Source organism: Hypomesus nipponensis, chromosome 12, assembly GCF_054491055.1.
Source record: "Hypomesus nipponensis isolate SF chromosome 12, ASM5449105v1, whole genome shotgun sequence".
In the NCBI taxonomy this organism is placed as follows: domain Eukaryota; kingdom Metazoa; phylum Chordata; class Actinopteri; order Osmeriformes; family Osmeridae; genus Hypomesus; species Hypomesus nipponensis.
This window is the reverse complement of record NC_140372.1, coordinates 2,431,319-2,443,842: the sequence shown is the minus strand read 5'-3', so window position 1 is coordinate 2,443,842 and position 12,524 is coordinate 2,431,319. Positions and strand designations below refer to the sequence as shown.

Below are 12,524 nucleotides of genomic sequence, written 5' to 3'. Positions count from 1 at the left end.
TTTGGGTTTCAATACGCTTGACATTTAGATACGTTTGAGTTTAGAGAAATTGAAAACAGGAAGAAACCGGATTATTGCCGGTGTAGACAGCTCATTGCTCACTAATGGGAATACCCGAACACCTACCTGCATCTGACTTCACAACTCAGGACTCCGAGCGGTGACGCTAGCAGGCAGGCTAGCTAAAGATGTGAAAATGGCGGAGTTACAAATGCTTTTGGAAGAGGAGATTCCAGCTGGACGCAGTGCATTGCTTGACAGTTTCACCAATTTGGAGAGAGTTGCCGAGTACTGCGAAAGCAATTATGTCCAGGTAATAACCAAATGTTTTCGCAATGAAAGAATTCGAAAGAAAGATTCGTAGTAGGCGATTTGCGAAGTGATATGGCTAGGACGGGCTAGCTACCTACCGAGCTCTGCCAATGATAGTGGCAGCAAATGCTAGTGCGATATAGCAATTTTGCTGTTTGTTTCTCATACGGAATGTCAACATACAGCCAGCATAACCACATAAATTCCAGGACATTTTACGCAGACCATTAGTCAGCTTAGTGTCATAATAAACGAAACTGTTTTCCTGCAGTCAAACCGTAAAAAAAATCGCATCTAACACATTAGCTAACCAACAGCAGCCTGGTATTAGGGCCAGGCAATTGCAGAGGAAAACAGCTAGGTTGTCTTTATGCTGGTGATGATGGTGAGACTGAGAAACAAGCAGATAGACAGATAGCTAGTACTGCGGCTGCCGCAGCCGCAAATTGATCGTTAACAATTTGATGTGATGCAAACTGATTTTATGCAACAGCTAGCGAGTCATTCGGTTTGCCTCATTTTCCGTTTCCTTCAGTTGCATTGCATTTATTTAGGAATAAACAAGCGGTGCTTATCATTGAGATTCATCTGACCTGTCAGATTTGAGCTAGCGTTAGCTGTCTAACGTTAGCCAGCTATAGGTTTAGCACAAGCTACATGTGAACACGACTCAAAGCCATCACTAAATCAGACTAAACATGCTTGTAAAAAAAAAAAAACTTTAATGATTGTCACCATGAGTGAAACATACAGAAGTAGAGCTACAGTACAGTCTTGTCTTCGGAACTAGTGTTACAATTTGTGAACTGGATCCTACATCCACGAACTACAATTATAAGTCCACAGGAATGCTACTGCCATGTCTAGGCAATGCCTCCGGCAAGAGATGTGACTGTACAGTAAAGTTGAATAGCCTACTAATCTCCGGCCTTCTTGAGTCACATGAGACGTCAGTTAGATGTTTTTCTTGTGTTTCAAGAGATGACAGCGCGTGAGACCCATCGTCCTTGTAAACGATAGAGCTCGTTGAACAGGTTGTCTTTTGCCTCGCAGCGTTTCGCTTTCTCCCTGGAGCAAAATTACGTAGTTTGAACTCTGTTTTTATCCATAAATAAACACGTGTTCAAAGTGTGTCGAGCTGCATTATTTCCTATTTTAATATACAGGCCGATCCGTTGCTAAAATGGAAAATTGAGATGGGGGGCACTGCGACAGAAAAAGTAGGCTGAATGGTTCTTTTTTCAGTCTGTTATCAACGATTTGTCTCGCTTATTTGCATGTCCACTAACATTACAGTGATCTTCTTCTTAACGCGTATCTGTAATTGCGTCAATAATACGACCCATTTGTACAGGTTTTAGAAACATATGGGTCACAATATGCACATTTGTGCTAGGGAGTGGTTGTCTAGATTAATGTGCGTTGGGGCAATGGCCTACGTGTTGTTTTTGTTGCCTGTGTTATTTGAACTTGTGATTGACGCCTCTATTCAGGGAGCAACTCTCGGAGTTAATTCAGCTGTCTGGCGCGGAATCAAAATGAGCGACGAGGACGTCAAAGGCGTCCTCAAAACGCGCTCGCCTTTTTTGTGAAGCTGGCTTTTGTGATGCAGTATCTGGATTGAAATTCCATCGCACATCTGCAGCCTTTGATGCTGATACCGACGCCTTTTTAATCTGATGGAAATGATCATTAGATTTGCTACAAATGCGGCTCGTTACTCGTGTTTGTCCCGTTCAACGCCAGGTGATTCACTGCCACCCTGCTCTCTGCCAGATAACCTGTTTGTCTCGAAGATGTAATCGAGTAAAGTGGCGCTCATCATGCCCTAGAGACACGGAGGAGTATTTGTGAACATTGCGTTGGAGTGTGAGTTTCGGATTAATTTCACGATTCACACAAAGGTGTACAGTGTGAAATGATTGGCTTTCAGGAATGTATCATGAAGGAGAAGTCCTAGTCAAGAGATAGGGTTAAAGGTCATTCAAAGGAAACCCCTGTTTCCCTGTCAAAACATGTCCTCATCCTGCCTGGCCTGAACTTCTTATAGAGAACAAAAGTTTGGAATCTTAATGTTCCCTTCATAGTCATGATAGTCTACCCTCTCTCCCCCTCTCCCTCTCCTGCCTCTCTCTCCCTCTCCTGCCTCACCCTCCTCCCTCTCTCCCCCTGTCCCTCTCCTCCCTCTCCTGCCTCACCCTCCTCCCTCTCTCCCCCTGTCCCTCTCCTCCCTCTCCTGCCTCTCTCCCCCTCTCCCTCTCCTGCCTCTCCCCTCCCCCTCTCCCTCTCCTGCCTCTCTCTCCCTCTCCTGCCTCTCCCTCCTCCCTCTCCTGCCTCTCCCTCCCTCTCTCCTGCCTCCCCCTCCACCCTCTCCTGCCTCTCCCCATCCTCCCTCTCTCCCTCTCCTGCCTCTCCCTCCTCACTCTCCTCCCTCTCCCTCCTCCCTATCTTTCCCTCTCCTGCCTCTCCCTCTCTCCCCCTCTACCCTCCCTATCTCTCCCTTTCCCTCTCCTGCCTCTCCCTCTCTCCCCCTCTCCCCTCCCTATCTCTCCCTTTCCCTCTCCTGCCTCTCCCCCTCTCTCCCCTCCTCCTCCTGGTGTTTCAGTCCCCAGACAAGCACAGGGCCCTGGAGGAGACTAAGAACTACACCACCCAGTCCCTGGCCAGCGTGGCCTACCTGATCAACACTCTGGCCAACAACGTGCTGCAGATGCTGGACATCCAGGCCTCGCAGCTCCGACGCATGGAGTCCTCCATCAACCACATCTCACAGGTACACACACACACCTGGACACACACACCTGGGCACACACACCTGGACATACACACCTGGACACACCAGTAGTCCTCCATCAACCACATCTCACAGGTACACACACACCTGGACACACACCTGGACATACACACACCTGGACATACACACACCTGGACACACCAGTAGTCCTCCATCAACCACATCTCCCAGGTACATATACACACCTGGACACACACACCTGGATATGCACACAGGATGACCCCCTAACACTGAGGACTTCCTGGTTCTCTTCCTGCTTCTCTGGTGTTTCCAGACAGTGGACATCCACAAGGAGAAGGTTGCTAGGCGGGAGATTGGCATCCTGACCACCAATAAGAACACGTCTCGCACGCACAAGATCATCGCCCCGGCCAATCCCGAGAGGCCTGTCAGATACATCCGCAAGCCCATTGACTACAGCCTACTGGACGACATGGGTCACGGAGTCAAGGTAAGGCACTGGGCCATTTGACCTCTGACCCGCGACTAGCCTGTCCCTCGTACTGAAGGATTGTGAACTGAATGTTCAATTCATTGTTTTAGATGTTAGGTGTGTGGTGCCTGTCTCACACCCAGAGAGGTGGGGCTGGCAGAGCAGAGTGAGTCACTGATGAGAGGTGTGTGTGTGTGTGTCACAGTGTGTGTGTGTCACGGTGTGTGTGTCATGGTGTGTGTGTGTGTCACGGTGTGTGTGTCATGGTGTGTGTGTGTGTCACAATGTGTGTAGCTGGGGTCTCACACAGACTGTGTTGTAGCGCTAGCCTGGCAGTGTTTCAGTGCGTTTCTGCTCCCTGTGTTCTCGCTAATCCTCTGCTTTCTCTCTCTTCCTCAATGCATCATTTGTAACCTTTTATAATGAACCATAGTGGTTACTAAGGTTTAAGGTAAGAATTTCCTAAGCTTGTGAACGTTTTCGAGTGGACTCGTGTGTGTGTGTGTGTGGGTGTGTGTGTGCGCGTGTGTGTGTGGGTTGGATTTCTTCAGTCATCTCCATGCCTGTTACCATACTTTAACCCCTGTGTGTGTGTGTGTGTGTGTCTTGCAGGCCAGTGGTCAGAACATGAAGGCGGGAGGAGCTCTCCCACGCACCAACCCCCCTACTCAGAAACCCCCCAGCCCACCAATCACAGGAAAGGGAACACTTGGGTATGTAAATCCCTCAGGTACCTCACTTCTTGTCCAGACAGGAAGTGGACAGTGTTAGACCTCTACCCATCAGCATCTGTGATTGGATGACTGTCTGTGTGTCCTTTATTTAGTTTTTTCTCTCCATTTTAGTGGTTGTAGTTTTTCCCTCAGAGGGACAGCACCCTCCTGACCATGTCATTAACATCAATGTGGAGATGTCATGTGACTGTGGTTACTGTTGGGGGTTGTCCCCCTCCAGTCTGTCTGTCCTGGGGGTGTTGTGTGTGTGTGTGTGATGTCACCAGCGTCTGGTGATCTGCGCGTGCTGTCTCTGTGACCCCGCTGTAACCACAGTGACCCATCACTTGGGGCGGGGCATCTCTCCTGGCTGGTCATGCTGTTACAAGTCTTCCTTTTCCAGTCCATATCATTATTGTTTGGTTGTGAGAGGGAGGGGCTTTTGTTTGCAACATGCGACCAACACAGCAACTCAGCCCCTGTTCTGACGCCTGACCCCTGAGGTTGACCACATGCTGCTTTATCTCCCCCCCCCCCCCCCCCCCCCCTCGCGTCAGTGCCTGACTACAGCCCCAGTGGGCAAGTAGCCGTGTACTATAACAATGCCTTTCTCCACCAACACCCAGATTTTTGAGTTTATTTTGTTTTTATTTCTTGCTTCCCTCTCCCAACTTCCCCCTCCCTCTTTCCTTCTCCACCCCCCTCTTCCCTTCTCCTGTCCCCCATCCTCCCTCCCTGCCCCCCTCCCTCCCTCCTGGTGGTGGTTAATCTCCTCCCTACCCCTCGCAGGCGACACTCCCCCTACAGGACCCTCGAGCCTGTTCGTCCTCCTGTCATCCCTAACGACTACGTCTCCAGCCCGACACGCAGCGCCCCGCCCCCCCTGCAGAGCCCCGCCCACCCAGCGTCTCTCCCTCAGAGGAACCGCACGTACAGGTACCCCGCATGCTGCCAGCACACCTGTACCCTACCCCCCCCCCCCCCCCCCCCCCGCACACACACCTTTACCCTGCCCCCCCCCCCCCGCACACACCTTTACCCTGACCCCCCCCCCCCCCTCGCACACACACCTGTACCCTGCCCCCCCCCACACACACCCTCTGAGTCCTAACCCTCCAGAGACACTGTCCCCCTCTGAGTCCTAACCCTCCAGAGACACTGTCCCCCTCTGAGTCCTAACCCTCCAGAGACACTGTCCCCCTCTGAGTCCTAACCCTCCAGAGACACTGTCCCCCTCTGAGTCCTAACCCTCCAGAGACACTGTCCCCCTCTGAGTCCTAACCCTCCAGAGACACTGTCCCCCTCTGAGTCCTAACCGTCCAGAGACACTGTCCCCCTCTGAGTCCTAACCCTCCAGAGACACTGTCCCCCTCTGAGTCCTAACCCTCCAGAGACACTGTCCCCCTCTGAGTCCTAACCCTCCAGAGACACTGTCCCCCTCTGAGTCCTAACCCTCCAGAGACACTGTCCCCCTCTGAGTCCTAACCCTCCAGAGACACTGTCCCCCTCTGAGTCCTAACCCTCCAGAGACACTGTCCCCCTCTGAGTCCTAACCCTCCAGAGACACTGTCCCCCTCTGAGTCCTAACCCTCCAGAGACACTGTCCCCCTCTGAGTCCTAACCCTCCAGAGACACTGTCCCCCTCTGAGTCCTAACCCTCCAGAGACACTGTCCCCCTCTGAGTCCTAACCCTCCAGAGACACTGTCCCCCTCTGAGTCCTAACCCTCCAGAGACACAGGTAGTCGTGGCTCACTAATTTCTGGCGTAAACTACGCAGGAATCAAAGACTTTTCTCTCAGGTCAAGCTTTTCTTCTGCGCTCCATCTATCCATCCCTCCCTCTCCCCTGTCCTGGCTGTTTACTCAGGTCCTCCTGCTTGGTCATGTTTTGATGTCTCTGTCTCTCCATGTCACCAGCGCTCTGCTCCCTGTGCGTTTGTGAAGCTTCAGTTTTCTGTACGCTGTTCCTGCCATCCAGGCACAGCTAGTCCAGGACCTGCTCAGGGTCCAGGCACAGCTAGTCCAGGACCTGCTCAGGGTCCAGGCACAGCTAGTCCAGGACCTGCTCAGGGTCCAGGCACAGCTAGTCCAGGACCTGCTCAGGGTCCAGGCACAGCTAGTCCAGGACCTGCTCAGGGTCCAGGCACAGCTAGTCCAGGACCTGCTCAGGGTCCAGGCACAGCTAGTCCAGGACCTGCTCAGGGTCCAGGCACAGCTAGTCCAGGACCTGCTCAGGGTCCAGGCACAGCTAGTCCAGGACCTGCTCAGGGTCCAGGCACATCTAGTCCAGGACCTGCTCAGGGTCCAGGCACAGCTAGTCCAGGACCTGCTCAGGGTCCAGGCACAGCTAGTCCAGGACCTGCTCAGGGTCCAGGCACAGCTAGTCCAGGACCTGCTCAAGACTGGGGGGGTGGGGGGGATGGTGGATTCACACCCCAATGGAGAGAGAGGGAGAGCTTGTTTAGTGATGCTGTTCGTGCCCCCAGCAGTGGCAGCAGTGGGGGCAGTCACCCTAGCAGCAGTCGCAGCAGCAGCCGGGAGAACAGTGGGAGTGGCAGCGTGGGCTTGCCCATCGCCGTGCCGACGCCGGCCCCGCCCAGCGTGGCGTTCCCAGGTAAGGACCTGTAGTTTCTCAGTATGTTCCCTTCTCTCTCTGTGTGTTCCCCTCTCTCTCTCTATGTTCCCCTCTCTCTATGTTCCCCTCTCTATGTGTGTTCCCCTCTCTCTCTCTATGTTCCCCTCTGTCTCTCTCTCTTTCTCTGTTCCTCTCTCTTTCCCACGGTTCCTCTCTCTCAGTTCCTCTCTCTCTCCCTCTCTTTGTTTCTCTCTCTCTCTCTCTCTCGCAGTAGTGCCTCTAGACTCCTGTCTTTACCTCCTTTTCTTGTCTTTCCATCCCTCCCTCCTTCTCCTCTCCTCCCTCCATTCCCCTGCTGCTGATGTTCCAGGCCCCGCCCCCGCCAAGCCCCCCCCCACCTCCACCACCACTCCCGGCCCCCCCAACTCTGCTCTGGATGCCCCCCCCCTGGCCCCCACCCCCCCCACTGAGGCCCCGCCCGCCCCCCCTCCCCCCCCCAGCTGCCCAGCTCAGCACCCTCCAGCACAAGCTCTGCTGCTTTCAGCACCCCTGCACAAGGTAAGTCACCCCCGCCCCTCCTCCATCACCCCCAACACCCCCGCCCCTCCATCACCCCCGCCCCTCCATCACCCCCGCCCCTCCATCACCCCCGCCCCTCCTCCATCACCCCCGCCCCTCCTCCATCACCCCCGCCCCTCCTCCATCACCCCCGCCCCACACAGCGATCTCTGCATCTCTCCTGTCCTCCTCTCCCCTTCCTCCTCCATCTCTTGTTACTTCTGGTCTCCGTGCTGCTGCTCCCTGATCACATGCCTGCCCTTGTGTGTGTTGATGTCATTCAGACATATATGGATCATTGCATGAGGTGTGGTGGAGCCCTGGTTAGGTAGTGCCTGATGTATTGGTGCGACGTCAACTGAAACAAGGTCATATTATCATGACTATGTACATAGAGATTATGTACCAGTGTCTCCTTCTCACTGTCTCTCTCTCTCCCCCTCTCTCTCTCTGCTTCCCCCTGCTGTGTGCTCCAGGTACTGCTCCTCAGTTCTTCAGTATGAACCGCCCCCCCCAGCAGGTGCAGCCTGGGCCTCAGGTGGGGGGCTCCCTGCCCTTCCGCCGCCCCTCCTCCGTCACCGGGCAGCCCGGCCCTCCCCAGACCCAACTGAACGGAGGACCGCACTTCACCCAGAACCCAGGTACACACCCAGCCACCCAGACAGACAGCCACCCAGACAGCCAGACAGACAGCCAGACAGACAGACAGACAGACAGACAGACAGACAGCCAGACAGACAGACACCCAACCACCCAGACAGCCACCCAGACAGACAGACACCCACCCAGCCACACAGACAGACAGCCACCCAGCCACCCAGACAGACAGCCACCCAGCCACACAGACAGACAGCCACCCAGACACACAGACACCCAGACAGACAGACACCCAGACAGACAGACACCCAGACAGACAGACAGACAGACACCCAGACAGACAGACAGACACCCAGACAGACAGACACCCAGACAGACAGACACCCAGACAGACAGACACCCAGACAGACAGACACCCAGACAGACAGACACCCAGACAGACAGACAGACAACCAGACAGACAGACACCCAGACAGACAGCCACTCACCAGACAGACACAGACAGACACCCAGACAGACAGACACCCAGACAGACAGACAGACAGACAGACAGACAGACAGACACCCAGACAGACAGACAGACAGACAGACAGACAGACAGACAGACAGACACCCAGACAGACACACACCCAGACAGACAGACACCCAGACAGACAGACACCCAGACAGACAGACACCCAGACAGACAGACACCCAGACAGACAGACACCCAGACAGACACCCAGACAGACACCCAGACAGACACCCAGACAGACACCCAGACAGACACCCAGACAGACACCCAGACAGACACCCAGACAGACACCCAGACAGACAGCCACTCACCATCCAGCCACCCAGACAGCCACCCAGACAGACAGACACCCAGACAGACAGACACCCAGCCAGACAGACAGACACCCAGACAGACACCCAGACAGACAGACAGACACCTAATGTCCACCTAATGTCTCATGTCCTAATGCATCACCACCTCTCCTCTCTCTCTGCCTCCCTCTTTTCTCTCTCATAATTTGTATCCGTTTTCTGTCCCTCCCTTCCTCCCTTTTCTTCACTTCACTTCCTCTGCGTCTCTCTCTCCTTCCCCTCCTCTCCTCCCCCCCTGTGTAATGGTAGCAGGGCCCCTGGCCCCCCCTCCCCCATCCTTGCAGGTCACCCCCCAGCTGCCCCTGATGGGCTTTGTGGCCCGGGTCCAGGAGAGCAGTGAGTAGCTGTTACAGCGCCCCCTGTGGCGTGGCATGTTACAGCGCCCCCTGTGGCGTGGCATGTTACAGCGCCCCCCTGTGGCGTGGCATGTTACAGCGCCCCCCTGTGGCGTGGCATGTTACAGCGCCCCCCTGTGGCGTGGCATGCCTACATGTCTGACTGTGATAGTGTCTCATTACTCTATATCTAATCTACTCTGTATCTACCTGAATCTCCTATCTTATGCTGGTCTGTTCATTTGCGTCCTCTGTCTTTTCTGTGATTCGTCCGATTTGAAATCAGTTTGCTTCCTCGTTGTCATGGCTCTCGACAAACACCTCAGCATGGACCACACCAGCCCAGCCATGAGTCGCACGCATAGGCATGCACACATCTAACCAATAAACCTGATCCTTCCGTGACGGTTCTGGTTCCTGATTGGCTGCTTGTGCTGTGCCCTCCCAGTCTCAGACGTGCCCCCTCCCCCTCCCCCCACGGACGAGACGGTGTTTGAGGAGGCCACGCCCCCTCCGCCGCCCCCAGAGGACTATGAGGATGAGGAGGATGAAGAAGAGTCGGCCGTGGTGGAGTATAGCGACCCCTACGCTGAAGAGGACCCACCCTGGGCCCCCCGCAGCTACCTGGAGAAAGGTACACACACACACACAGCTACCTGGAGAAAGGTACACACACACACACACACAGCTACCTGGAGAAAGGTACACACACACACACACAGCTACCTGTAGAAAGGTACACACACACACACACAGCTACCTGGAGAAAGGTACACACACACACACACACACAGCTACCTGGAGAAAGGTACACACACACACACACACACAGCTACCTGGAGAAAGGTACACACACACACACACACACAGCTACCTGGAGAAAGGTACACACACACACACACACACAGCTACCTGGAGAAAGGTACACACACACACACACACACAGCTACCTGGAGAAAGGTACACACACACACAGCTACCTGGAGAAAGGTACACACACACACACAGCTACCTGGAGAAAGGTACACACACACACACAGCTACCTGGAGAAAGGTACACACACACACACACACAGCTACCTGGAGAAAGGTACACACACACACACACACAGCTACCTGGAGAAAGGTACACACACACACAGTCACACTTACCGACCACTCTCCCCCTAGTCTTTTCCCTTATTTTCACACTCCTCCACCCTCTCCCTCTCTCTGTCTTTCATCCCGGCTCCTGATTGGCCCTCAGTGGTGGCGATCTACGACTACGCGCGGGACAAAGAGGATGAGCTGTCCTTCCAGGAGGGAGCCATCATCTACGTGATCAAGAAGAACGACGACGGCTGGTACGAGGGCGTGATGAGCGGCACCACCGGACTGTTCCCCGGGAACTACGTCGAGTCCATCATGCACTACGCTGACTGAGCCTGCTCTCTCAGGGGGGGAGGGAGGGGGGAGGAGAGGGCAGAGGTCAAAGGTCAAAGACTTTGTCGGACAGAGCATGATCACATTTGCGGGTTGGTCACAGCCGAGGACTCGGACGGCACGAATGAACAAGCGGGTCTTTGAGACAAAGTTGGTTGTTCGACGGCCACTATTGATATTTCCTGTGTCTGTTGCTTTAACTTGATTTCTTTTTTCCCCCTGAATGGAGAGACTGTTGGGTGGTGTTGTTTTTTTTTTTTTTTTTTTTTTTAACCGTGCTTGGGAGATGATTTTGTCTTGACCAACAGAAAAAGCCACAAGGAATGTTGTGCTTCTTTAGCTGCTGATTGTGTTTCGATGCTCTGTTTTACCCTGTGCTCTGAATCTGTTTATGGTGACATGGTATTGTGTGGAGGGGGAGGGGGGAGGGGGGTTCTACTGTGCTCCTGTGCTCCAGCTGAACAACCAGGGAATACCTCAGAATCCTGGAACGCCACACTTCAACACTCAGATATTTACTTTATCACAAACCTGAGGCGCTGAGGTCTAGGTCAGCGTGAGGGGCAGAGGGTCATGCTTCAGTACTTTATACCAGGTCAGGAAAACACTGACAGTCACTGAGATAAGCACATCATGTCTTAATCTGACAAATATGAATATATATATATATATATGAGAGATATATATATATATGAGATACATTATCATGTTTATGGTTATAGATTATAAATTAAATAATGTTGCTTGCTCTCATGAGCCAGTTTTAAGCCCTTCTGTCTGAGCCTGCTTTGTAACAAACTGGCTCTGGGCTCCAGGCAGATTAGTGACCCGTCTAAGGAGCTACGGGGGGGGGGGCCGGCACAGGAGAGGATGAGGGCGGGGCCAGGAGAGAAGGAGGGAGGGGCCAGGAGAGGAGGAGGGCGGGGCCGGCACAGGAGAGGAGGAGGGAGACACAACAGATGAAGTGATATGTTACTGCCTCCATCTGAAGTCACTAGCCACTCATGGAGTGTGTTAGTGTATAAGAGGTTTCAATATTTGGGCTTTATTTCCTGTTATATTGATCCTAGTGGATCTTATTTAAGGAGTCTGCTGGGTTATGGAGGCAGTGGCAGACTGCATGTTTAGATCAAACTTATTTCTTTATTTTTCAGTTATATTGATGATTACCGTCTTAATATTTTAGATATGGTGTGGTTATTGGTTTGGTTTTGATATTCACCCATATTACCATCATTGAAGAGGGAGGGGGGGCGGGACTGATTTATGCATTTAGATGGTTAATGACGCTTGTGCCATATTGAAGTGTGTGTGTATGTGTGTGTGTGTGTGTGTAGGTGTTTCAAAGGCATCACTTCCATTTGCAATAAATTGTTTGGTGTAGGATCAGTTGGAAATTTAGCCTAGTCTTTGAGATTGTCTTGGATTGAAAGCACGTTTGTATTGCATATAAGACAACTAAAACTAAATTGATAAATTAAGCTGAATTATTTGCTCGACAGGATTGATAAACTGGAATAATCGGTAATCTCAAAGTTGAAAAAAATATATATATATAACAATCAGCAGAAGTTTAATAAACACCTAAACATTGTAAAACTCCAGACCAGGCCCAGTTGTGTATAAACAGAGTCTGTTTGATGTTAATGAAACAGTGATTCCAACATGCGTGGCTGTTTGAGGGGTGGGGGGCGGGGTTGAGGGTCCGCGCTTGTCTGTACGTCAAATCTTTATTTTATATTAAAAAGTGGTTCTGTGTCAGTCTTGCATGCCTTTGTTTTTCTTCTGTACCGATTTTGGAAGCCGAATCACCACATGTGAAGGCAACCCAGACGTCATACGGCTCCTCGGCCCAGACGTCATACGGCTCCTCGGCCCAGACGTCATACGGCTCCTCGGCCCAGACGTCATACGGCTC

At 52.7% G+C, this 12,524-nt stretch overlaps 1 protein-coding gene across 7 annotated transcripts; it reads left to right on the top strand.

The window, feature by feature from the left end:
• The first annotated feature begins 3 nt into the window (after positions 1 to 3).
• abi2b (abl-interactor 2b) lies at positions 4 to 12,007 on the top strand. 7 transcript variants are annotated; one of them, XM_084667887.1, is made up of 10 exons: positions 107 to 313; positions 2,918 to 3,085; positions 3,381 to 3,557; positions 4,152 to 4,252; positions 5,042 to 5,188; positions 6,742 to 6,866; positions 7,862 to 8,026; positions 9,102 to 9,185; positions 9,633 to 9,818; positions 10,431 to 12,007. In XM_084667887.1, exons 1-10 carry the CDS (start codon positions 197 to 199, stop codon positions 10,604 to 10,606), a joined length of 1,446 nt encoding a protein of 481 aa, XP_084524013.1. In that variant the 5' UTR covers positions 107 to 196; the 3' UTR covers positions 10,607 to 12,007. The 7 variants fall into 7 exon arrangements, with proteins under 7 accessions (XP_084524015.1, XP_084524014.1, XP_084524013.1 ...); XM_084667886.1 differs by having other exon boundaries at positions 9,099 to 9,185; XM_084667885.1 differs by having other exon boundaries at positions 6,739 to 6,866.
• Positions 12,008 to 12,524: the final 517 nt, after the last annotated feature.

Bases quoted from the DNA above. Each gene is read 5' to 3' on its own strand.
- abi2b (XM_084667884.1), top strand. From the start codon at position 197: ATGGCGGAGTTACAAATGCTTTTGGAAGAGGAGATTCCAGCTGGACGC. The intron at 314-2,917 runs GTAATAACCAAA...CTGGTGTTTCAG, and splicing joins GCGAAAGCAATTATGTCCAG to TCCCCAGACAAGCACAGGGC. The intron at 4,253-5,041 runs GTATGTAAATCC...TACCCCTCGCAG, and splicing joins ACAGGAAAGGGAACACTTGG to GCGACACTCCCCCTACAGGA.